This window comes from Leptonychotes weddellii, chromosome 6, assembly GCF_054177405.1.
Source record: "Leptonychotes weddellii isolate Sample4059 chromosome 6, ASM5417740v2, whole genome shotgun sequence".
In the NCBI taxonomy this organism is placed as follows: domain Eukaryota; kingdom Metazoa; phylum Chordata; class Mammalia; order Carnivora; family Phocidae; genus Leptonychotes; species Leptonychotes weddellii.
Window position 1 is genome coordinate 17,348,186 of NC_138374.1, and position 27,938 is coordinate 17,376,123.

The following is a 27,938-nucleotide window of genomic DNA, read 5'->3' on the forward strand; positions in this document are numbered from 1 at the left end:
ATAGTCCTCAGCTATATATGGTTTGCCTGTAACATTACTTGTAAGAGTGTGATCCTTCTGCATTTCTGTTGCAGACTAACATAAATGAAGGTAAGGGAACCAAAATGTTTCAAAAACCAAATCTATTTTCATTTTTAAGAAACAACAACCTTTTGTTCTCAAAAAAAAAAAAATAGGTTATTGCCTTGAAACTTCAAGTTCCATCATTTTTATATATAAACACACCTGGATATAATGTTTTTAAAAAACCACACATACACAAAGGTATATAGAGCTGTAATAAACAAATTCCTTTTATAAACAAAATTTTAACTGAAAAGCCACAGTAGATGGAAAAAAAGAAGAAAGGATATTACTTGGTAAAATCCAGTGACATCTACAATAGTTTTACAGCACATTTAAGCATTCTAGGGTTTTATATCTTCACCTGCCTTCCATTTCTTACTTGCTCCTTAAAAAATTGCCAATTATGAATACAGGTTCTACCTCAAACTCAGTCCTGACTGTGAGTGCCAGAAAAAGCAAAACACTCCAAATTTCTATTTTAATAGAGCGTCAATTCAAAAATGGTTTTATTTAAAACACAATGCCCATCTAAATGGAGGAGGAAAAAAAAAAAGAAAACCAAGCAGCAATACTTAATTATACATAATATTCACTATATGAATGAAGTGTTTTTTAGGATATCTAGAATGCACTTGCTCTGTCTCTTCCAATAATTAAACTGACTTAGAATGACACCAAAAGTAAGATTACTGTCTAAGGGGCACACACTTACAGTACTGCTAGCCTTAAAAGCAGTAAAGCAAATGAAAACATATCAAATAGCACATGCACATCTTACAGAACTTCCACTGAACTATCAATGGCTTCTATACAATGTGCCTCTTTTCCATAATTGTATTAACAGCTACCAAGAAAGGAAAGATGAGATTAAAATCAATGGTACTGAACTGAATTGTTTGAAGCCAGTGCCCCACATGTGGGGAAAAGTGCATTTAGTTCAGCAGCAATATAGCACAGTGTGAAGATATTGTGCTTAGACGCAGATATTCCAGAACTGAAAGATGTACAAGGCAAGTCAAGATATAAAACCATAGTACACTGTTAAATAACCTTGAAACATACATATATTGCAGTGTTCAAAGAAAAACATTCATTTCATTGTACAAGGCTAGGGAGAAATCCTTAAAGTTACCTATTGTAGTCTATGATATAATAAATACATATCTATATAGCATTGTATATACATATATAGAATGTGTGTGTTTATGTGTATCTTTTTTTTTGCCAAATTATTCTGTTAGTTTTTGTCATTCTGCAACTTTCAGGAGTGAAAACTCTTCCAAACTACAAGTTTCTGTTCCCCCAAACTTAAGAAAAGATATTTATACTAGAAAAGGTCTCAATACCCTCCCCCCAACCTAAAGACTCACTTCAGATATCTTGCTTTACAACTGATCAGAGAAACACAATTAAAAGAATTCTAGAATTTTTGACTGTATCTTTTCACTTGCCAGTTGTTTCAACAAGCAAGTATCTTTTAATATTTAAACCAGCTGCTGCAACTTCTTTAGCAGAGGATATAAACTAGATTTCACTGATTAAAACAGAGCAAATCAAACCAAAAGGAAAGAAAAAACAAGAAACAGTGATTTACTCTGACTGTAAACAATATATAAAATTTAAATCTCAAATTTCAAAATAAGTTAAAGAAAAATTCTACCTTTAGGGCCTATAATACTACAATGATTTGACAATTGGTATGGGGAAAATGTATATAAAAAATTGCAACAAAATTATCCATTATTTTTGCTAAGAGAAAGTATATCTAACTATACTACCTCTGGCCCTTAAATTTAATAACGTCATAATTCGTTGGCAAATGTTTTTAGCAAACTGGCATACCATATTACACAACAGAAAAACATCCATCAAGTTCAGCAAAGAAAACTTATATAAGCCTTTTGTACAGAATTAAAAAAAATCTAAATGGCTATGATTCCTCTATTAGCAGAAACACATAATGCAGTCTTTATAAATCTGCCAAATATATCAATATCTACATAAATAGATACAGATATAGATATGAAACATTAATGGCAGTCTATTTTTGAACAGTGTGTGGGACCAGCAGATTTGTATCAGACCATGGCACGATATGGACCCTGCATCTTTAGGAACTGAATGATGAAAGAAGGACCCCCAGCCACAATTTGAGGTGGAAGGTGACTGAGTGGACAGTTCTCAATACTCATGATTGAAAGCTTGCTGCAAAGAGCCAGCTCAAAGGGAAGGCTATGTAGATTGGGGTTGTCATTCAAATACAGTTCTTCTAGGTTCTCCAGTGTACCTGTTAAAAAAAAAAAAATCAAATCAATTACTATTTTTTTAAAAAATTAGTTACTATTCTAGAAGTTCAATTGGGCATGATGCTATCCTGGGCCTTATATATACTGAATACACATTTCCTCTTACTCTCTTCTCTTAGTTTTAAAACTTTACAACCACAGATCTTCAATTTTACTGCATATTCAAATCAAGTGGGGCTGATGTAAAGAACTCTGATGTCCAGGTCATGTTCCATACCAACTAAATAATTTCGGAATTTCTTCCTTTATGGTCAGTTTTCAAGTTTGGAAGGCATTTTTTAAATACACATGCTACATCTCCAAAGATTCTGTTTGGGACAACTTGGCACTGGTATGTATTTTTTCAAAACTCCAGAGGTAAGTTTATTGTAAATCGGTGCCTATAATCACTTCCCTGTGATAAACAATGTGATGATCTCTTTTATTAAATAAATTTCTCATGTGGAAGGATTTTTGTTACTTGGTATAAATCTTTCACTGAGTTACACATATTTGGCAATAAGCCAAAAATCAACTTACGTAATAATCTTAAAAAAAATTATCTTAGACTGTCTCAGGATACTCACACTTTCTAGGCAAATGTCTCCAGCAATCACATGAGGCCAGATGAATAAACATACTAGAAATGAAGTTGCCTCCCGTGTTTTCTAATTTTTAAACTTCAAAATTTGTAGTATTTGATACTGGTAGGCAGAAGACTAATGAAAATAATGGCTACCAAGGCAACGGATGTTTACATTTAAAATTTTAACTATGAGAAGTTACTACAATTATCCTTACTTCACACAGGTAGAAAACTTGAAGCTTAGGGAGTTTCCATATCTTATCCAAAGCCATAAAGCCAATAAGCAGCATGGCCAGATTTTGAAATATCTATTTTACCCCAAAACCATTTTTTTAAATTAAAATATAATTTACATTATAACTCCAAACCCATTCTTAACCACTAATCTAAAGGGCCTCTGAAACAGCATGGTATAGATGGAAGAACACAATACATGGAATTACTAACTTAAGAACTACAATGTAACCTCAATTGATCAATTCTCTTTGTAAAATGGGGTTGCAACTTGCACTGCCTAAAATTCAAGGTAGTCACATTGATTATATGCAATAATGGGTATGAAACACTTAGAAAATTTCAAAGTACTGTCAAATACTAATTTAATCAAATATTAAAATTAATCTTAAAACCTCATGAGGAAATGTTCTTTTGGCATAAGACATGATTAGCTTAATTCAAGCTTGTGTAATTTTTAAATGGAAGAAATATAACTCTTCTGAAATAAAGTTAAACGTATTGGAAATAGAAGTAGGCTAAAATATTCTCAAATGCAATATTAACACCCCATGAGGAAACCTAACCAAAACCAACTATCCAACCAACCAACAACTTGGTACTCTACTTAAAAAAAAAAAAAAAAAAAAAAAGAGAGAGAGAATCTTGACTCTGAGGTAATATCAGGTGACAAAAACAGATCTGTCCTATTTATCTGAAATACTGCTTGAACACACAAGAGCAAATTAGTACAGAGTCAAGCATCCAAATGGTTCATACCAATTTCTTCAGGAAGATGAGTGAGTAGGTTCTCTCCAAGGCCTAGATGTGTGAGATTGGTAAGGTGACCAATGCCTCTGGGAAGGGTGGTCAACTGGTTGTTTGTCAAGACTAATTTCTAAAAGATTAACAAAATAAAAGATAGTTACACATGTATTTCCTACTACTGATATAAATTTAAAATACTACATCTACTAAACTAATAAGATAAATTAATAGGTAAATTAGATTAGGTAAGAATCACTCAATAAATTTTACTTTCAAAGCGTATCATTTGTTAGCAAGTGAAAAGCAGATAGGTTACATAAACATAAAACTCAGCCCTAATGCTATAATAAAAAATCTCTAAAGAATTAGATCAAATTCATAAGAAAATTGTGTAGTTTGGAATGTACCCTAAAAACTTTAGTCATATAACTACAAAATCATCAGGATAATGTTTTACCTGTAAATCCTTAAGATAAGCAATTTCATTTGGCAGCGATTCCAATTTGTTCTCCTCTAGATCCAATTCTCTTAACTTCCTAAGGTTTCCAAGACCATGGGGAAGCTTCTTTAGAAGATTGTTTGATAATATTAGAACCTAAGAGAAATTAGTGATAGTGTATGGTAACTCATGAAATGGAATTATATATTACCATTGTGTGGCTTACAATTTATTAAACTGCTAATTTTCTAAAGAGTGAATATTAAGAGTAATGTTCACTTATATAACATTTAACTTACTATTCTTAAAAAAGTCACCATAGCTATTGGAAATAAAAGAGATTCTATTTAAGTCAAAACTAATGAAAGCAAAAGTTTAATTTTACCCATATAACAAAAAAATGTAAAATTAACTACTTGCACTAAAATTCATATAGTTAATGGTATTTTGATACTGAGTGGTTACAAATGTTTATCTGATAGGAAACCACTTATTTATTCAAAACCCCTTACAAACCATCATTTTTAGGGAGGTAATTTCTAAACTGCCTATTTCAATATATAATAGTTATTATTTATGGTATATTTATTACATTGGAAGCCATCCTCTAATATACTGAAGAGAGAAAAAGATAGTTGAGAAAGATAGTTCCTGTTCTCAGAGAAATTACGGTGGTGGTGGTGAGAGTAGGGAGACTATAATGGGTATGGAGATAGTGAAAAGAACACTGAACGGGAAGACCTACATAAGGTTCTGGCTAATGTTTTATGCCCACCTTTTCCCCCGCAAAGTTATACCACCTATAATAAAATAAACATATGTAGTAAGACCAAAAAAATCAATAGCTATTATTTACTGAGTTTACTACTTGCAAGGCACTAAATGCATTGTATGCATTATCACATTTAATCCTAACTCCAACCTTCTGAGGAAAATACTATCATCTTCATTTCACAGCTGAGGAAACTAAAGCTTGGTCAAGTTTAAATCTATAGAGATAAAAGTGGAATTGTACCCAGATCTGTCTTGCTTCAAAATTCATGCTTTTTAACCATTACACCTTACTATTTTACCTTACTAAATAAAATAATTTTAAAAAAGAAATTATATTTTTAAAAACATGGATACAGAGGAAATTTTAAAATATATATATATTTATTATTAGTAAGGTTTTTCATCAAAAGGATGAAAATTCCAGGGACTCAGAAGCAGGAGAATTCATCCTTGACTAAGGAGGGGACAATAAGACAGATCTTTAATTATGGAAAATAATTTAAAAGGAAAAAAAGGGATGAGAAGAGGGCACTCTAGATACTGAGAACAATAAGACTAAATGTACAGGGGCATCTGGGTGGCTCAGTCGTTAAGTGTCTGCCTTCCGCTCAGGTCATGATCCCGGGGTCCTGGGGTCGAGCCCCACATCGGGCTCCCTGCTCAGTGGGAAGCCTGCTTCTCCCTCTCCCACTCCCCCTGCTTGTACTCCCTTCTCCCTCTCTCTGTCAAATAAATAAGTAAAATTTTAAAACAAAGCAGAAGACTGAATGTATACAGGGCTAGAAATATGCACAAATTTCAAACAAAGAAAATAATCTAATTAGTTAAATAAGAGCATACATGGGTAATTAGGATGTAAAAGTGGGCCAGAATCATAGAAAAGGTCCTCAATGCCAGTCTGAGGACTCCATAATCATTCTGGTAGACATTAAGTGCAGGATTCTTGAAAAACTATGTTCTAAAAGATGCGAATTTTTTTTTTTAATTTTTTTAGATTTTATTTATTTATTTGACAGAGAGAGACACAGCGAGAGAGGGAACACAAGCAGAGGAAGTGGGAGAGGGAGAAGGCGGCTTCCCGCAGAGCAGGAAGCCCGATGTGGGGCTCCATCCCAGGACCCTGGGATCATGACCTGAGCTGAAGGCAGTAAAAGATGCTAAATTTTGAAGACCTTTTCTTTCAAAGATACTTTATAGCACTCAAACCTACCAACTTTTAGTGGGCAAGAGCAATTCAGAAGCACTGAGCCCAGATTAAGTTAATACCTCATTATCCTAATACGGTTTTATGTTTGAGAGAGCTCCAACATTTCTAATTATGATCCTCCCCCAACAGAAATGGCTTATTTTAACTGGAAACTTTATAAGCAAGATAACTGCAGAAGGGTCTAAGGAGTTCTAAATAAATGCTCTTTCATACTCACCTCAAGAGAAACAAGACCAGACACATCCTCAGGAATCTTTGTGAGCTGATTGGTCGCTAAATTCAATTCTACCATACTGGTCCAAGTTCCAAAATCCAAGGGAAGTGATGTCAACTGATTGTCCTGGCAAAGACAAAAAAGAAGTAACCATGGTAGAACCACAAAAACAAAGCTCCATATACATATATATATATATACACACACACATACACACACACATATACACACACACCTCCCCTGTGGAAAGAAAATTCTTAAACATAAAACCTTATTCCCCTTTTTGATATCCAAATAAAGAAAAAATTAAAAAGCAACGAAAAATCTAAGCCTTCATAGTTTAACCTTTTTATTTTGAGGTTAATTTGGAAGTTTGTTCCCTATGTGATTATCTGTATTGGATATGGAAAAATACACTATATAGACCAACATTTGAGATTTCAAAGGTCCCAGTGAAAAATAGGTTTTCCCCATTTCACAATAATATACAGAAATCACACAATAAAATGTGGATGCTCGTGAGCACAAGGGAAGAAGAAACATTGAATTACAGCCCATGAGGAAACCAGATAAGCTCAGCAATTCTAGAGACGCTGAGCAATAAAGTACGAAAGGAAAAAGTCTTAAGAAGATAGCAAATTAAATCATTAAAACACTAATTGGTAGTATCCACAATTTTACTTTAAAAATTTGTGAGACGGCAAAAATACATTTCTCATTGAATAAAAACAGATAATGAAACAGTGTGATCCTAATTTTGTTTAAAAATTAGATATAGGTGGGGCTCCTGGGTGGCTCAGTCGTTAAGCGTCTGCCTTCGGCTCAGGTCATGATCCCAGGGTCCTGGGATCGAGCCCCGCATCGGGCTCCCTGCTCCATGGGAAGCCTGCTTCTCCCTCTCCCCCTGTTTGTGTTCCCTCTCTCGCTGTCTCTCTCTCTCTGTCAAATAAGTAAAATCTTTTAAAAAAAAATTAGACATAGCTAGCTACATGCAGAAAAAAATGTGAAATATATGCCAGTGATTCACTATTTTTCTTCCTGCTTTTTCAAATCTACATATAAAATACATTTTCATCGATAACAACTCTTACCACACTGTATTTGTTGGGGCTATTTGTACCAACAGAGGACCACAACCATCAGTACCCCTGATGTATGCCAATGTGTTAACAGTGATGCTACCTCTCAAGTGGTAGGATTATCTTATGTCCTTTTTGTTAATCTGTATTTTTAAATTTTTCTGCAATATACATGGATTACTCTTCTCATTTTACACAAAATCATCGGTAAAAGAAATTCCAAGTAGCAAACATCCATTTGAAAACCAAGTTTTTTTTATTATATTTACATTTATTACCTATTCATTATAACACTTAAACTTACTAACTACTAATACTTAGTAGCTTGATAAAGCATTTTCATTAAAAAAATTTACTACTGGTACTTATGAGGAGGAAAATATCAGGTTTCATTTTGACTTCTTTAAAAAAAATTTTTATTAAATATCTGTCATGCTATTGAAGAAAAATTAAGGCAAAGCTCTAGGCAAAAAAAAATTTTTTTTTTTTAAAGATTTTATTTATTTATTTGACAGAGAGACAGTGAGAGAGGGAACACAAGCAGGGGGAGTGGGAGAGGGAGAAGCAGGCTTCCCGCGGAGCAGGGAGCCCGATGCGGGGCTCGATACCAGGACCCTGGGATCATGACCTGAGCTGAAGGCAGACGCTTAACGACTGAGCCACCCAGGCGCCCCTAGGCAAAATTTTATTTCACGAAAACAAGCCTTTCCAAGCCAACGTTACAGTAACATCACATCCATAAAAATGTATCACCAAATGCAAAAACTAATGAACACCTGGACTGCTGTGTTCTAAGCCTCTTATTACAAACAGAACATTCAGAATTAATACCATTACCACTGCTAAATCTCATATAACTGAAATAATGAACAATAAATTTTATACCTGTTTAAGATTATAAGATTATCTTGAATTCCCACTAGTTCACTTATTATATATCTCTAAAGAATTATCATAAAAGATACATATATTTATGAACAAGTATAGATGGAATCAGTAAATTCTACATTTAGACTATAAAGAACCACAATTATGTTGAAATAGTTCATCAAAGATAAAAGGCTGTAGTATAATACAATAGAAAGAACACTTACACCTGGAAGCAGGAAATCTAAGTCCCCTGGATTCCTATACCTCAGCCATAAATTGGCTATATGGCCAATTAACTTTTCACCTCTGGACCTAAAGTTTGTTCACTATAAATAAAATCACTGGAAAAAAATCAGGTTTCATTTCTTTCCTCCTTTTTTCCTTATTACAAATGTGAAACTCATTCACTGTAGAGAATATAGATACGCAAAAATAAAGATGACCCATCAGAAGAAAATACTGCAAATTGTATATGTGATAAGGGGTTAATATCCAAAATATATGAAGAACTCCTACAACTCTATAGCAAAAGAACAATCCAATTAAAAAATAGGCAAAGGATGTGAACATTTTCCCCAAAGATGACATACAGATGGCCAACAAGTACATGAAAAGATGCTCAACATCACTAATCATTAGGGAAATGCAAATCAAAACCACAATGAGATATCACCTCACACCTGTCAGAATGGTTGTTATCAAAAAGACAAGAAATAACAAGTGCTGGTGAAGATATTAAAAAAAGGGGCAGAGACCTTTGTGTACTGTTGGTGGGAGTGTAAATGGGTGCAGCCACTATAAAAAACAGTATGGAGGTTCCTGAAAATATTAAAAGTAGAACTACCATACAGTTCAGCAATCCCACTTCTTGGTATTTATTTGAAGAAAATGAAAACACTAACTCAAAAACATATATGCACCCCCATGTTCATTGCAGCATTATTTAAAATAGCCAAGATATGGAAGCAACCTAAGTGTTGACACATGAAGAGATAAAGAAATTTCAGTACACATACACACACACACACACACACACACACACACACACAGGAACAGTATTCAGCCATAAAAAAGAATGAAATCTTGTCGTTTGTGACAACATGAATGGACCTCGAGAGCAGTATGCTCAGTGAAATGAGTCAGATGGAGAAAGACAAATACCATATGATCTCACTTATATATGGAATCAAAACAAAACACCAAGCTCAAAGATAAAAGATTGATGGTTGCCAGGGGTAAAGGAGGTGGCAAACTGGGTAAAGGGAGTCAAAAGGTATAAACTTCCCAGTTACTAAATAAATAAGTCATTGGGATGTAAGATACAGCATGGCAACTATAGTTAATAATACTGTATTACATATGTGAAAGTTGTTAGAGTAAATCTTAAGAAGTTCTCATCACAAGAAAAAATATTCTGTAACTATATATGGTGATGGACATTAACTAGACTTAGTGTGGTGATCATTTCCCAATATACAAATATGGAATCATTATGTTGTACAACTGAAACTAATATAATGTCAATTATTCCTCAATAAAAAAGATCATCCATAAAATAATTACAATATTCAAAGATAAACGTATTTTAATAAATTCTGGCTATATGTTTACATATAAATCTAGAGCTACTTAATATATAATTAAGCACATTAAGAACAGTTTTTAAAAACTGTGTGGAAAGACAGTCTTGCATGCTTTAACTTTTTTCTACTTAATAAACTGAGAGGGGCGCCTGGGTGGCTCAGTCATTAAGCATCTGCCTTCAGCTCAGGTCATGATCCCAGGGTCCTGGGATCGAGCCCCACATCAGGCTCCCTGCTCCGTGAGGTAGCCTGCTTCTCCCTCTCCCACTCCCCCTGCTTGTGTTCCCTCTCTCGCTGTGTCTCTCTCTGTCAAATAAATGAAATCTTTAAAAAAAAAAAAAAAAAATTTAAAAAAAAATAATAAAAAAATAAATAAACTGAGAATGTTTCAACTGGTATTAATATTCTTCTAAACTTGAGTATTAATTTTAATGACTTCATAGTATTCCATTGAAGATATACGATTAAAAAATGAAATCTTTATTAGGTTGGTACCAATTAAATAGAAAATTCTACAATAAATATCCCTACAACTATGCTTTTATAGACATTCATGATTATTTCTTTAGGATAAAGTGCTAAGAGTATGCATGGTTCTAAGATATTTGTTATCTAATACAAATTACCCTGAAGTATCATCAGTTTAGACCCCATCAGCAAGTAACAAGTAACTGTTCTCCACACTAATAGAGAAAACACAAATATTAGTATAAGTACTAATAATAGTAACTTTTCTCCCCCTCAAAACAAACAGAGGCTTACCTTCATATTCAGCTTACTTAATACTTTTGCTCTGGAGAAAATTCCAAATGGGATTTTATTGATTCGATTGTGTTCCATGTTGAGGGAATAGATGGTCGAAAACTGAGATGGACCACCTACTGGATATAACTGGAAGCAATTTCTAGCTAAGGTCAAACTATTCAGTTTCACAAGACTTGATAAAAGACTCTGTAAACAAAATAAACACATGAATTAGAACTGTAACAGGATCACTCCACAGAATATAGAGTAGCAGGCACAGATTCCTCAAAGGGCCTTCAGGTAACAAATGACAGAGACTGGCTGGGCCAGCTCCTCTGTGATGCCTCACAGAGAGGGACAGTCACTACTCAGCTCTAGCTAACTGTTGCCTTATAGGAATGTGGAGCCAACAGAGTTAGATTTCCAGACTTTACAAGAAACAGAAAACTCATGAAATCTCATTTTTATTCCTTGGCTTTAGCTTATTTAGAACACTCTATAAAGAAGGGGCGCCTGGGTGGCTCAGTCAGTTAGGTGTCGGACTCTTGATTTTGGCTCAGGTCATTATCTCAGTGTCATGAGATTGAGTCACTTTGGCTGTGGAGCCTGCTTGAGATTCTCTCTCCCTCTGCCCCTCCCTACTTCCCCCCCCCCCAAAAAACAAAAAACACACACAAAAAAAACCAAAAAATCCACCACTCTATAAAGAAAATATGTCTAGGGTACAAGGTATCTCCTGAGTGGCCAGGTTGAGAACCTTACAGAGCAGAATTGTTGGCATCACACAGTCCTGAGTCTGTGTCCTGGCTCTGCCACTTGCTCTGGGACCACAATCCTATTCAGGTCCGAGTTAATGATCCTCTAAATTATTAAGATTAACATAATACCTGACTCAGAGTAAGCTGTTATTCAGTAATTTAATGGCTCCTTTAAAGAAGATTAAATTCAGAAGATGATAACACTTCCTGATATTATATAATATTGTTTTTCCATATGGTAAAATTTCAGAGGGAAACAGGCATCTATCAAATAAATATTTACTGCGCATAGTAACCCCCTTACTTCAGCCTCCCACCATGTAACCACAGTGCTAGGCGTTTAGGTATTACAGAAGAAATTCTGCCATTAAAATGACTAAACCCTATTTAGAGAAATAGAGCACACAGATGGGAAAAAGAAAACAATACATAACTGTATATAATCAATAATAAATTATATGTAATATACTCTTGCTATTCAAAGTCTGGTTGAAGGAAGAGCAACATTAGCTTGTTAGAAATGTAGACTTTTAGGTCCTACTCCTACAGAATTGAAGAATCTTAACAAGATTCCCAAGTGATTTGTATGCTCATTAATGTTTGAGAAACACTAGTATAGGCTATAAAATAATTCTGAATCCTCGCTCTATCTTTCAATGGCTTGTGACTTTGGGCAAATTATTTCTCCAAACCTTAATTTATTCATGTGTAAAATGATAATGCCTTATTCTGTAAATTTTAGTGAAGACATTTTTTAAGAGATAAAATACATAAATAGCTTTACAACCTCTACCATATAATAAGTGCTTAAATTTTAGTCCCTTCTCTATTTAAATTTAAAGAAAAGAAGAAATACTGGAATAACTGGAAAAGCAGGAAGGAGACTGAGAATGAGCTAGACCTTGAAGGATGAAAAAAATTTAAATATTCAGAGAAGCAGAAGAAACATTTTGGATTGACGTAAAGGCCCAAGCAGGGAGGAAACAAGCTGTGTGAGGTATGTAAGTGTGTATATTTTAAATAATGTTCAAACATCAGCTGTATACCAGGAGGAAACTGAAGACGTAGTACTTGAGGTGTCAGCTGATTTGTAAGACCAGCTGAAAGAATGAAATAACCATGTAATTGAAGGTATAATTATATGGTGAACTGAAACTTGTTCTTTATGCTGAATGTTAAGAAGCTTTCAACATTTGTCTACTGATGTACACAGATAAAAGGAAGAGCTCAGGTAAGAGTGCCGAGAACACTCTGCATGGCAGTCAATTCAAGAAAAATGCCTACATCCTACTTTACTGAAAATACATGAAGTTTTGAGTTTCATGGAAAAAATGTTATTTTTATTATTCTTATAGCTGACTAACTTTACTGATGTTCTTCTTTGAAAAAACCTGAAGACATCTGAAAAGGGGTAACAAGAAGGCAACTCTGCAACCTTTCATTCTTAGGGCATATAATGAAGCTATGCAGTTGCTTATCAATTCCTTAAAGTCAGACACATCTGGGTCCCCATCTTAGGTCTTCCACTTACCAGTTACATGACCTTTGGTGAATTAGACAATCAATATATTTCTCACAGCACTCCCAGAAAAATATTTAAGGTACAAATTTGGCCAAAAACATAACTTCTTTTAAGTCTTATTACCCTTCCTATTTGATAATACCCCAATAATTAATACAATTAAAGATTTAAATGGGATAATCCATGTAGAGCCCCTAGCGTTATACCTTGAGCATGTGTGCTTAAATTTATTAAATTCCTTTTCCTTATGTGTGTCTACATTAAAACTAGCCCATTTTCAGATAGTCATCAAATAGAAAAGTATATAGTCATTTTGCCAGCTCTGATTTCAGCAATGAGCCCCAATTGGAAACCACTTTCCTGATTGTGCATGCCTAACCCAGCTTGACTGTCTAATAAGTACTGTCTAATGGATTTTATTGTTTTCCTTATTGTGATTATAAATGCAGATAATTACATATTTGCATTAGGAATATGCTGCTTCCAAAGCACACAGACTACTTTTATATAAGACTTAATCCTTTCCCAGATTTGGACAGGGCCAATCAAGGGCTTCCCCCATAGCTTCTCTATCTGAAAATAGGCCAGTTTAAATACGTGCACATGGGTGCGCACACACACATACTTCTTCCACAGGCAGATTGAAGAGAGCTATCTTCTTTATAATTCTTTTATCAAAAATAAATCTTGACTAATTTCAGTCACAAAATATTATATGTGAAACTAATTAGCACAATGTCTGTATCCTAAGAGGTACCTAATAATTATTAGTTTCCCTTCACTGATAGAGTGGATATAAAAATAAGTTTTAAATTTTCTCATTTTTTGAAATTTAATATACACCCAGTCTTTATATTAGCCTTACTAACATTGTAAAAGCAGTCAATTTTACTTAAGCTCACAAATCACACCCTAAAAAAAATCCCAACAAGGTCCAATTATTGTGCTAATTACTGTTAGAAAAGGAGATTACATTAAATAGAACCCCACCCATTTTTACCATTCTAAATTACCACTAGCAAAGAAAGACAAAAATCCAGACAGTCTAGTTGTCAGGGCTATCTCTACAATCTGTGGATTCTATTTCTTATCCCATTTAAACTGCAGATGAGATACTGTCATAGGAGTTTTAGTGAGCTGGTCCATCCTAGAAAATACAATTCTGAAAAACTGATTTTTGTACTCTAATCAAAAGGTTTTCTAAAAACCCAAACACCCAGAATAATAGAAACAAAATTAATAAGTACTTTTTTCTGTATCCCTTAGAAGCAAATCATTATTAAATACATTTATTTTATAAACTAATTGCTACATGCTTATAGCTTCATATGCTCAAATTGTTCTTTATAAATCATAGTATATATCTAAAAACATTTGCCCAAAGCACCTTTGTTTTTAATTCAAATACACACACACACCGAAAAACCAGAAATAAAGGGACACTTATAGAAAACATTTGCAAAGCTCAATCAATAAGTCCACAATTCCATTATTTGTTAGAATACTTCAATAAGACATAATGCTTGAATAACCATAAGCAAACATACAAGTTGTGGGTATGCTAAAATAATAATATGTAGCAAAAGAATAAAATAAAAGAGTACTGCATTCTGCCCAAAATAAGTGAAAATATTTTTTCACAGAACAAAAACCAAATTAAAAATAATGTGTTAAAAAATAACAAATTTTGGTGACTGGTATATGCTAAACAGGCTTTAATATTATTGTATAAGCAGGGTAATAATTTGGGTAGTGGAAGTGTTACAGCTAATATTAACATGATTAATAGTGTGTTCTATGTAGCTCATTCTTTTCCCGTATCATCTTTCTATAGCACTTTTTTAAATAATTGAACTGGGTAGGGTAGTTGAGTTTTAAAATCAACCATACAACTTTTCCTTAATAGCTGTTATTGTCAGTTTCAAAAAGATGTGAGAAAGATTTACATGATGCTTACATGGGAATGTAGCACACTGATTTCTCACCTTGGTTTCTCCCTTCTACACACAAAAAAAAGAAAAAATTAGTAGGTTCCTATAATCATACCTATTCTTTCTTTTTCGGATATTTATTTTAGTGGTGGCTAAATGTCCGTAGCACACTCATTATTTAAACAATCTCAATAATCAAATTATTCACCCAGCTGTAAAGATTTACCACCTCTCACCTCTGGTAAAGCAGAAATGTTATTGTTCTCTAAATTTAGCTCTTCAAGGGCACTGCATTTTGCCAGTGATCTGGGTATTGCTGACAGTCTGTTGTATCTCAGACCAAGACGACTTAAACTGGACAGGTTTCCTGTGAATACAAAAAAAGGAATTTTTTTTTAATCTGATAAACTTGTTAATTTCTTGTATTGTTTTATTGTTAATACAACCTCTGGTATCACATTTTTAGATGGGCCAGGTTTAAATGTCAAATGTAGCGTAGCCAGCCTCTAGTTTTAAATTAAACAATATTACCAGCCTTAAAAATTACAGAAGCAGATGCCTGTGTCAGACTTAACTTTGTGGTGACAAATATTTTGATGTCTTTCGACTTTCACCATCTTTCTGAAGTCTGCCCATTTCTTTCTTTTTGCTTTGACCGTTTTTCAGAAAGTTGTTGAATAACCTTCTTTATTAGATATAACACTACTAGAGTACTTACAGAAAACATTTATTAGCTTATAGAATAAATTAAACCTTGAAACCCTAGGAGGGCAGTCACGATGTCTCATAATCCTATCTAATTATCAATCATCTGCATCTTTCCCTCTTGCTGAAGAAATCAGTGATTAAAGTTATAATCACTAAATCAAGCTAATTTTTACTCTTTACTTCTTCAAGGCAAAAATTCGCCACTGATAATGAAAATATTCTAATAATTAAATACCATAAGTATAGCCAACTATAATGCAGAAAAACTTAGCAAACATTTCAATTCCTGTAGGAATTGGAATTGGAATTATTCCAGAGGTATGCAATTTTCATGTATATTACTTTCTTATAATAGTGTCTGGAAATTGGGCCAAGAGGTTGCTGGATCTGTTTAAGTGAGATTCCAACAGGCAGAAAACTGAATTCAAAAGCAACCACAAAAACTATCATTTAGCAAAGACAAGTTAATTTTGTGTTTAAAATGCTTCCTAAATTAACGAAGGATGCTTTACTGAATCTTTCTAATGACATTCTGGTAAGACATGTCAATTTTGGAGGGGGGAAAAAACAAGCTGAGGATTGGATGACTTTCCAAAGCCCCAAAGAATTTAGAGATTAGAAATAAGGGCAAGAATACTGTTATCACTGCACTATGACATTGACTATGATACAAATGTTTAACATTTGGGTTCGCAGAAAATAAAATAATCTGCTTTGTGATGAAATGTTAATTACAGTCATATTTGTGGTGGCAAAAAAAACAGGGACAACCTATTTATTCAAGAATCTATGAAGAATTATTTAAACTGGAGACACCACAGTGTCACAAAGAATTTTATGTTATCTATGTGACTTGGGGCAAATTACTTAACGAGTCTATTTCCTCATCCATAAAGTGAGGATAACACCAAATCTTGACAGGGTTGCTCTAAGGGTTAAATACAATGTGTGTAAGCTATGCAGCACAATGACTGATACATATGTTCAAAACATGATTTTATTCTGTAGTATATGTCTATATTCTACTATATTCTATACCTATAAAAATTATGTTACAAAAAATTTTAAGATGTGAAAGACTTTATGATATTAAGTGAAAAAAGAAGATAAGAAAAATTATGCATTTTGTATGATCTCAACAATGTAAAAAAACAAGTAGAGAAGAATGGAAAGGAAACATCAAAACTAAGTTATCTCTGCATAGTAGAATTATGGAAGATTAATTTTTTTCCTGTGAACTTGCCTTTTTTCTAATTTTCGATAGCTTTGTCATTTAAAAACATTTTAAGAAAAAGTCATTTTAATTTTAAAAACTGCAATATCTTTATACCATTCTTTTTTTTTTTTTTTTTAAAGATTTTATTTATTTAATTGACAGAGACACAGCAAGAGAGGGAACACAAGCAGGGGGAGTGGGAGAGGGAGAAGCAGGCCTCCCGCTGAGCAGGGAGCCCAATGCGGGGCTTGATCCCAGGACCCCGGAACCATGACCTGGGCCGAAGGCAGACGCTTAACGACTGACCCACCCAGGCGCCCTATACCATTCTTTTTTTGAATGAATATTTTACATCATGGAGACATTTTTACACTAACGTAGAGGTAAGACATTTGGACACTTTACATTGTGAGGCTCATCTTCTCCATAAAGTGTAGATAAGAGCTAAATCATGGAAAAACAGAGCATGGTGGTTTGAATTCTTAAATAGGCACCCTGATTAAAAAAAGAGATGAAAAAACACCTAAGCAGCAGCAATAAGAGCCATCTGAGAGTAATAAGCATTGACTCTAGCATAAGATAATGTGAAGAGACCTATCAAAGCCACCACCTAGTTAGTGGCAAAACTAGAATCAAACTCAGCTGGCTCTTTTAACAATCATTCTTCAAGATCTTCACTGACTGCACTCCAGATAGCTTGCTGCCTCTTGACACAGAAGCCTATGTTCATTCTTACTCCCATGTTGTTTGTCCATACTGTTGTGCTCATGGAAAGCATTTTTATTCCATACTGAGTCCAAAACACTGGTTCATGAAGCTTTCCCTGGCCATTATATCAAGATCTCATTGATCTCCCTGTAAATTGGACTCATGACTGCATACTGACTTCACTCTAAGATGGCATTTAATTATACTTGTTTTTATGTTGTCAGTCATTTCATGAATTAGTTACCTCCACCCAACAGACTGAAAACTCTTTAGTAAGAAACCTTATATATTTCTATCTCCCCAAAGAATATGTTTCAGTGCTAAGCCCACAGCAGGCATTCATTCATATTTTCTTAATTAACTGCAGAAGCTAAAGCATTTTACTATTTGTCCTCCTCTCCATTAGGAACAAAAGGTAAAAACTTAAAATTACATGAGATGCTTTTCTTTGACCCATTCTCATTTTAAAATAGGGAGGGAGGGAAGAAATAAATATTTTATCCTTTGCCTATGCCATGCCCCCTACAGCTACAACAGGGCTGGTAACGGTGGAAATTTTCCTACAAGCAGTGATAATGTCTGATTTTAAAGAACTTCAAAAATCTTACGGTAAAATTTTAATTTGCTGTATGAAGTTGAAGACAGAAAAAGCGGTCGACCTTGGGGGAGCGGGGAGACAGCATTCCTTTCTCTCCTGCATACCACTGCTTTCCCTATGGAAGAAGCCTGCTCCAATGTAATAAAATGGCTGAAGCATTTACCAAGGAGTCTCTGAATCTGCCAGAAGAGTAAAGCACAAAGACCCCATATTTTTGCTCTATCAACTGACATCCCTCATTCAATCACTGTTTAGAGCAGAGCAGTACACAAATACAATATTTTAAACATTATTTATTCTCATCAAAACCTAAAAGCTTTCTCTGATAACAGAGATTAGTATAACAAATTCTAAATGCTTATCAATTCAAAAGCCCAATAAATAGAACCAGATTCCTGAAATTTCTCTTCTAAAAGCAAAATAACTCTTGAATTTCTCACTTTTAAAATCAGAATAGGTTTCCAGAATTTAAAAATTACAAAATGAAAATAATGCAGTGAAACTGCCACATGACTTTAGTACCAAAATTTGTGGTTAAACAGAAATAGTACCTCCAACTTTCCTAAACTTTTTCTTTTTCCCTTTTTTTTTTTTGTGTGTGTGGTAGAAATTAAACTTTAAAAAAATGTAATCTATGAGAATATGCTATTCTGATGAGAAACTCACATGCGCAAAGGTCTTATCACTTTACTGAGAGCATGGCATGTTCAGTCATCCACATTTTGCCAAAATCCATGACTTTCAGCAAAATAAAAGAGGTGAAAAAAAATTAAGGATGAAATATCAAAATTCTCTTGTGTGAGGAAAAAAGCTGGACATCAGAAGTGTGACATTTACTATGATTCATCCCCTGTAGTGATTTCAACTCTAGCCTCTTTCAGTGATTGGTTTTACCACAAACTAAACTGCAACCTAGAAATCAAGCCATGACTTGCTTTAATGTTGAGCCACTGTGACTAAGAAATAAAATCAATGTTGCTGAGCTTCTGTGTATAAATGTAGGCTGATCACTGCCAATCGCTGGCATTTAGCTTTTAAGTGCTTAACTTTGTTAAGTTGTTCTGTGCTCTGCTCTGACAGCTTGCTTTCTTATGCTGTCAATTTTTAAATTACAGCAACATCAAATGACTATGAATTAAAATTAGATGCTTTCAATTTCAGCAAATATAATCAGCATCTTTAGGTTATTTCAGTATAACTTTTGAGTAAAACTCTTAATTCAAATGATCTTAATTTTGTTTTAACAAAGTAGCAAAAAAAAAAAAATCAGTAGAAAAGGCACACAGTTCTAAAATGAAAATAATGTCAAAGGTACTTTTTTTTCCCAGAAACACTGAACCAAAAAAACTGAAAGCAAACTGAAAAGCAAGCAATATAAAAATTCTTAATGTCAAAAACCCAAAAGAATGCCACCATTAAAAAGAAAACTAGTAAAGTTGTTACATGAAGCTGCACTGTAATTACCTAAAACCTAATTACTAACACTCTACTTGTTGATACAACCATAATTAGTGTAACATTTCTTCAGAGCCCAGTGCAACAAAAGACCTCTGTGAATTGTTCTGTGCTCCAGCCTTGAAGGCAAGGTCTTGTTGCAGATTTCTCTATCTCATTTGACAAGAAATAGAAAATATTTTTTCCTACTTGAGACCTCTTACCTCCCCCTATCCCTGGTTTCATAAAATCACCAGAAATCACAGAAGGCTTTAACATATCAAGTTCATAGTTTGAAACAAAATGACTGCTGTAATGAAGTTTAACATTTTCTACAGTTCATAACTGATTCCTGAATTAGAAAATATTTACATGAAAGAGAATATACATTTTATTCAACAGGGTAGACTAATGGTTAAGTCAGAGAAACTATAAATATGTTTTGAAGTACTCTCTCACTTAACTACAACCAGCTGTCCCCTCCCCACTTCCTTCTGCCTCTTCTCCACATCCTGTGAGCTGTCAGTGATCCTAGCACTGCTCAGCCTGGATGTAAATGGCAGTGATTACTGCCAAGGAGTAAGAAACTACTCTAGGAGTGTTCGTGTTAAATAAAGAAAGGGGTAAAAACATCTCAGTCTACTTATAAGAAAAAAGAAAAGGCAAGGAAATAAAAGGATTTTTGGAAAACTTGATTGTCAGGTGACAGTTAAAAGATCTCATTTCAATTGTGAGTTTAGAGAAAGTTTCTTTAGTCCAGGGAAAGGAGAGTAGGGCAGCTGCTGTGGGACTTACATCAACTGTGCAGGATAGGTGTGGATTTTTTTTTTTTTTTAAGTTATACTTTTCAAGAAATAGAATAGGAAAAATATCAGGAGAACTATGTTCCAATAAAGTTTACCACTAAATGTTTTGGGTGAATTTCTCTTCTCTGATAAATGAGAGGGATGAATCTCAAAGGTCAATCGATTAAGACTACGGGGATTTATAATAGACCAAGACCCAAATGTTTGAATTTCTCACCAAATCTCAGCCTTCTGCTATACAATCAAAATACTGGGGATGAGAGAGATCAAAAAGGCAAAAGAATTTTTAATATACATGGTATATAATAAATGACAACATTATAAAAATTTCAATAAATATTACTCATTTTGCCATTATTTGGATTAACAGCTATAAATACTCCATTTGTTGACAACTATCAAAGCATGTAAGAATAAAGTATTTACAATTTTCTTATTGTTAATGTTTCAGTTCTCACTGATTTGCAATACATACTTATAATTTGATCATGCAGAATGTTCTAGAAGCAAGGCATTTATGTTATTTTGAGATAACATCTTAACCACAACAGATTAATAATGAAGTCAAATGTTTTCATATTAATAAACATACTTAAAATACAGTTATTCTGACAGAAGCGAGATATACAAAATTAAGAAAGCCAGGAGAAAGAAGGATACATGGAGAAGTCACCCTTTGTCAGAAGAAGTGAATCCAAAAAACCATGACCCTAGTCCTAGTAAATGGAAGATTTTTATCATCCACCACCACCTATACTTTCTCTATTTGCCAGGGCTATTCATTTTTGTACTCTAATTTCATCCCCCTTTCATTGTTATTTGACACAACACAGATTCAGACGCATGCATAAAATATTAAACAAAATATTGTTGGACTATTTGAGAGAAACAACAGCGCTGACTGATGACCGTGCCCTATATATATCCATTTGATCAGTTGAAAGAGTAAAGGAAATTATGTGGGTATTTAGGAGAAAGAGTCCTAAGCAGAGAGACCAAGAAGTATAAAGGCCCTGATGCTAGAACTTGCCTGATATGCTTAAGGAGCAATAAAGTGTTTAGCATCTATAATCCTAACAAATACACAGTGACTAAGTATTGGTAAGAAGGATAAGAATATTAACTTTATAACATTTCAAGCATCTTTAATTTTGGTTCCCCTGTCTGATTTGCAGTAAACAACCTTTATTTTTCTTTCTAAAACTGAGCAACTAACTATGCTTTTACGTGCTTTTTTAATGTCATAAAAAAAAGATTTTGCATTATTCTTTCTTTTCTCCTTTACTGTTGCAACTAATTGGTTATTCAAAATAAGCAAACTTATAGACATATCTTGCAATGTAAGAACATGCAACACAAACTAAGTATGTCTATGTAATTCAAGAAAACTATAAAGTATATAAACTATATAAAACTATCAAAATTAAACCTATATGTTGATTGGCTCAGAGTATCCCAGGGAAATGGACTCTGAAAAATCAACACTGAGAAATATAATGCAGTTCTTGAATTTCAGAAATAAAGGAAAGTACTCTGGGTGGCCAGGCAAAAAGATTGTCCACTTACAATGGGAAAAAACTGGACTGGCCTCATACTTTATTCAATGCCAGAAGACAGTACAACTACCTCTTAGTTCTACTAAGATGCTCAAGGAAACAAAGCTGGACCCAGTGATTTTTACATCCATCCAAACTGTTCAAGCATAAAGGTTACAAACATTCTATAACTAGGGAACTATTATTTATGAACCATTTCTGAGAAAACTGTAAGATTGACTTGAGCCAACCAAGAGATGACTGGGGCAACTATGACAACAGGACTGTTGATGAACATTAAAATGAAAAACAACAAGAGATCAGCATAACAAGATGTAACATAAATGTTACATGTCCCGACAGTGTATCTGACAAAAATTAGGAGGAAAAAAAAGACAAAAAATGACAGGTAGTAGAATAAATTCACTGATTGCTTCATCTATGTCACTCTACTCAACAAAAGAAAATTAGAAAGTATTCTGAAAAAAAGAAAAAGAAATACACAATATATCAGGATTTGTGGAATGCTACTAAAAGCAGTACATAAGGGGAAATTTATAGCACTAAATGCACATATAAGATGAAATCTTCATGTAAGATCATACAACACAAACTAAATATGTCAATACGTAATTCAAGAAAAGTCAAGAAAAAAACAAAAAACTCACATCGATGACCTCAAGCTTCCACCACAAGAAACTAAAGAAGAATAAAACTCAAAACAGATAAAAGGAAATAATAAAGGTCAAGGTGGAAATCAATGAAATAAAAGTCAGAGAAACAATACAGAAAATCAGTAAAACTTAGAGATAATCAATAAAACTGATACAATTCTAACCAGACAGATAGGAAAAAAAGACATCTAAGTTACTGATATCAGGAATGAGAGAAGTGACATGACAATAGATTCTATAGATATCAAAATAATAAGGGAATATTAGAAACAATTTTATGCCTATTAAATGTGACAAATGAAATGGACCCATTCCTTGAAAGACATAAATGATTAAGTCTGCCCAAGAATAAAGTGAGGGGCTCTGGGAGGCACAGCTGGTTAAGCCTCCAACTCTTGGTTTCAGCTCAGGTCCTGATCTAAAGGTCGTGAGATGGAGCCCCATGTAGGGCTCCCTGCTGAGTGCAGTTCTGCTTAAGACTCTCTCTCCCTCTCTCTCTGCCCCTCCTCCTCCTTCTCTCTAAAATAAATAAATCTTCAAAAAATAAAACAGTGACAATCTAAATAGCTCTGTATCTATTAAAGAAATTGAACATTTTTTAAAGATTTATTTATTTATTTTAGAGAGAGAGCACAGGGGAAGGAGCAGAGAATCCTCAAGCAGACTCCCCACCGACACAGGGCTCAATCCCAGGACCTTGAGATCATGACCTGCTGCAAAATCCAGTCTGCCGCCCAACTGAGTGAGCCACCCAGGTGCCCCAAAATTGAAATTGTTTTTAAAAGCATTCCTACAAAGAAAATTCCTGGCCCCAGTGGCTTCACTGATGAATCTTACCACATATTAAAGGAAGAAATAATGCCAATTTTATACAAACTGTTCCCCAAACTGAAGAGTAGGAACACTTTCCTACTTATTATATATGGCCAGCATTACCCAGAAACTGAAACTAGACAAAGAACAGGTTTTATAACATTATATGTTACTATGGTATATTCAAAGCAATTAAGTACATCTAATTTTTAAAACTTCTACCAGAATGTATCTTTTTCATTATGTCTTCTTGGTAAGCAATGTCAATCATATTATCTGAGTTTTTGTCAAGTTCAGGAAAAGATTATAAAATTATATTTTATTTAGTTTCTTCATTGTATTCTCTTTCTAGAACTTCTAGTCCTTTCTCTCATGACTCTTCATCACTCACTTTGTATCCTTCTTTTTGTTCTAGATTCTAACAGACTTCTTCCACTTATCCTACACACATCGCTATTTTGGTCTTTGGATGTGTTCATTCTATTACACAGTATTTCCCATTAAATTGAACTTTATATGGCAAAGATATTTCTAAGGAATGCATTCCTTGTTTCTTTTTTGCACCAGTCTGATCATGTTTTATAAATGTAACACGTATCTTTTCTATGCTCTTTTTCTTCTAGGGTCACTTTGTTCATCCTGCCCATTTCAATAGATTTTAAGATAGAAAAGTAAGAAATAATTGTGTTCAGTCTCTACTGATCCAGAAATCCGATTCCTTTATTTATATAGGAAATTTGGTAAAATTCTTAAGAATATAGTAGGATAATTCACTATATGTTATACACCATCTTGCCTTTCAGAAATAAATCTAATGCAGTTAACTAGTTAACTAGAATACTTAGTCTGTTGCCACTACAAACAGTAACGTGATATAAAGAACTCCGGGCTAAGAATCAGGAAGATATACGTTCTAACGGCTAGTTATTATATCCTTCTAAAGAAGTCTCAGATTAGTTGTCCTGTAACTTAAAACAAAAAATTTCTTAACAATTGCTTCTGTTTCAAGAAATGGTAGACTAGCTAATTCAGACAAACCCTCCCACTGAAAAAAGTTAAATACACTTCCAAAACAAAACGGAGAGCTAACAAGATAATGACTAATTACCAGGCCAGAAACTGGCTGGAAACCCAAGAAATAAGCAAAATAATGTACAAAATTTTGTCCTAAGAGTGCTTCTCTAACTGGAAGAAACAGCTGATCAGGCATGTTTCTGCCAAGAGTCAAAATCTACAACCAGCCAAGGGTGGGGAGTCCAGAAATCAATATTAACTGGGATACTATAGGGCTGCACCCTAGCACTAAGGGTAAACCAGAGGTAAAATAGCCCTTCAATCAGTCTACAGACTACCTTTGAATGACCTGGGGGACCAGAAAAATTTCAAACCTTAGAACACAGATGGATTCAAGTGGTCCCCTTAGGTACCTGACAGAAACAAACGAAAATCCTTCTGGAAAAAGATCTCACCATCATAGGCCTCTTATGATATAGTAACAGAAGAACCTCATAAATATTCACTACTGGAATTACAAAAATTAAGTACAGGTGTAATTTTCCTAAATAAACATTACAATATCCTTATAACACACCAGTAACTAAAAAGGTGTCCAAACTTTTAAAAATTTTCTTTGCTGTTTGTATACATTAACAGACATTTAGAAAGATAAGACTGTGTACATATAGAACATATCACAATAACCGCACTTCAGCTTTTTGAGTCTGGCTAAGTATTTGAAAAACATTTTGTACTTCAAGACATCTCTTCTCTTAGTCCCTTCAACAGTAGAGATGAACAAGCTTTAAGCTATATTCCCCATGTTTTAAAGACCAAACACCAGTGGTTTTATTTTTCAGTGTGTTTGCTTTAGTAAAGAAGGGACCACACCCTATATAATAGTATGTAACATTCTGAAATAAGAAAAAACAGAAAATGCACCCATTCTGCAATTTAAGCAGAGTTATAATAAAATACATACCAATATTCAATATTCCACATTCTATCTTCTTTATAATCTGATTGAACTCATTTCCTAAAACCTAATTGTTCTCTTCACCAAGAAATGGAAATAAAAAGTTTTACTACTTTGACGCATTTTAATCTTTTAACTTTTATTATGGAAATAGATCAAAAACAGTCTTTTTAATGTCCAAGTAGCTATAAATGACTATTAATATCACCCATACCTATAGTATCTGGGAGGTCTAGCAGTTCATTGTGTTGCAAGTCAAGGTTGGTTATCTGTGTGCAGTTTCCAATCTCCTTTGGGAGGTGTTCAAGTTGATTGTGAGCTACATCCAGCGTAATGAGGTTACATAATTCACCTGTAAAATTGACCAACATATAAATTTAACAAGAATTATTAAAGAATATATTAGGTAGTACTGAAAGAAAGAAAAAAAACTTCATTTTCTATATTATAATTACACCTTTCTGGAAAATGTAAAAGTCAAACACAAGATCTAAAACTTACTAGAAAATGACATCTTACAAATATCGAATCATTATGTTGTACACCTGGAATTAATGTAATGTTATCTGTCAATTATACCTCAATAAAAAATGACATCTGATAAAGTTAAAATGTTGATTATAAATGACTACTAATATAAATGACTGCCCACTAGTATTATATATATATAGTTTTAAGTAACCAATTCAACCACATTTATGTTTGTATATTCCATACTTTAAATAGAGCTCACTAATTTTTTAACTAAATTCAGCATGATAATATCAGATTCATCTTCAATTCAATTTGATGGACATCTTCTACCTCAAAATATATATAATCTCAAATAGGCATATGTTCTGATGCTATATAAATATACAAAGTGAGATTTATAAATCAAAAACTGCTCCTAGATTTAATAGTACTCCACAAGGATAGAAAATAAGGTATATTTCTCCTCATTCTAGTTGAAAGAGCTGTACTGGCAATTTAGATTATTCTTAGTGTTATTCTGCAACATTCTTCCTTGCAGAATTCTTTATTTGAACAATACAGTTCAAAAACTTTATAATTTGTAACAGCTACATTGGTTCTCTCATGACATTCCTTTCTCTCTAAAGGCATTAGTTGTAAATACTGAAAAAGTAAGATGAGCAAATCAAGTGCATGAAACTGAAAAATGGGTCTAGGGCACATTATTAAGCCATATTATTATAAACACAGGCAGCAAAGAGAAAATAGGTAAACTGAATTTCATCAAAATTAAAAACATATGTGCATCAAAGGACACTTTTATAAAAAGAGTGAAAAGGCAACCCACAGAATGGGAGAAAATATTTGCAAATTCTGTATCTACTAAAGGATTAATATCCAAAATAAAAGAACTCTTACAACTCAACAAGTCTCCAATTTATAAATGGTCAAAGAACTTTAATAGACATTTCTCCAAAAAATGTACAAATGGCCAATAAATAAATGAAAAGATGCTTGACATCACTGATCATTAGAAAAATCAAATCAAAACCACAATGAGATACCATTTCATACCCACTAGAATGGCTATAATCAAGAAACAGAAAATAACAAATGTTGGCAAGGAGGTGGAGAAATTGGACCCTTGCGCTTTACCACCCAGGTTCTCAGGGTGTAGAAGAAAAATCCCCTCCTGTTTTTCCCTAGGCACTGCATATTCAAACTGCAGAAAATCAAAGACAGAGAAAATTTTGGAAGAAGCTAGAGGATAAAAGCACCTTACTTTTGGAGAAACAAGGATAAAAACCGTAATATTTAGACTTTTCAGAAAACCATGTAAACAAAAAGAGAATGCAATGAAATATTTAAAGTCTTGAAAGAAAAACCCACCAATCTAAAAGTCTGTATCCATCCAATGAAATTATCCTTCAAAGTAAAAGAAAAATAAAGACTTTCTCAGACAAACAAAAATTGAGGGAGTCTGTCACCAGTAGACCTGTCTTACAAGAATACTAAAAAGTTCTTCCAAAAGAAGGAAAATGGTGTAGGTTAGAAACTTGGATCTATATAAAAGAGCATTGGAGAAGGAATAAAGATAAAATATTTTCTTACTCTTAAGTAACAGATACTGGTTTGTTCAAAGTATTAATAACAACAATATATTAGATGATTATAGATTAAGGATATATGAAATGAATGACAGCAATGTTATAAGGCACAAAAGGGAGGAATTGGGAATATTCTGTTATAAGGTAACCACACTACCCATGAAGTGGCATAGCATTATTTGAAAGTGGACTTATAATTAGCTGTAAATGCATACTGTAAACTCCAGGATGACCACATACATACAAACAAAATTAAAAGAAGTATAAACAATATGCTAAGAAGAGAGAAAACGGAATAATATAAAATGCTCAATTAAAACCCGATAAGGCAAAAAAATGATGAAAGACAAAAAGAACAAGTTCGGCTAATAGAAA

The 27,938-nt window shown here is 33.6% G+C and overlaps 1 protein-coding gene across 3 annotated transcripts in view; it reads right to left on the bottom strand.

The window, feature by feature from the left end:
* Positions 1 to 269: 269 nt before the first annotated feature.
* SHOC2 (SHOC2 leucine rich repeat scaffold protein) overlaps positions 270 to 27,938 on the bottom strand; it is a 94,651-nt gene continuing 66,982 nt past the window's right edge. For all 3 annotated transcript variants that reach the window (XM_006735768.3, XM_081823559.1, XM_081823560.1), the window contains exons 3-9: positions 25,718 to 25,855; positions 15,276 to 15,406; positions 10,847 to 11,035; positions 6,556 to 6,678; positions 4,376 to 4,513; positions 3,931 to 4,048; positions 270 to 2,353 (exon numbers count right to left, since the gene is read on the bottom strand). In XM_006735768.3, the coding sequence (XP_006735831.1) occupies positions 2,145 to 2,353; positions 3,931 to 4,048; positions 4,376 to 4,513; positions 6,556 to 6,678; positions 10,847 to 11,035; positions 15,276 to 15,406; positions 25,718 to 25,855 (1,046 nt within the window). In that variant the 3' untranslated portion in view covers positions 270 to 2,144. The remainder of the gene's footprint in view (positions 2,354 to 3,930; positions 4,049 to 4,375; positions 4,514 to 6,555; positions 6,679 to 10,846; positions 11,036 to 15,275; positions 15,407 to 25,717; positions 25,856 to 27,938) is intronic.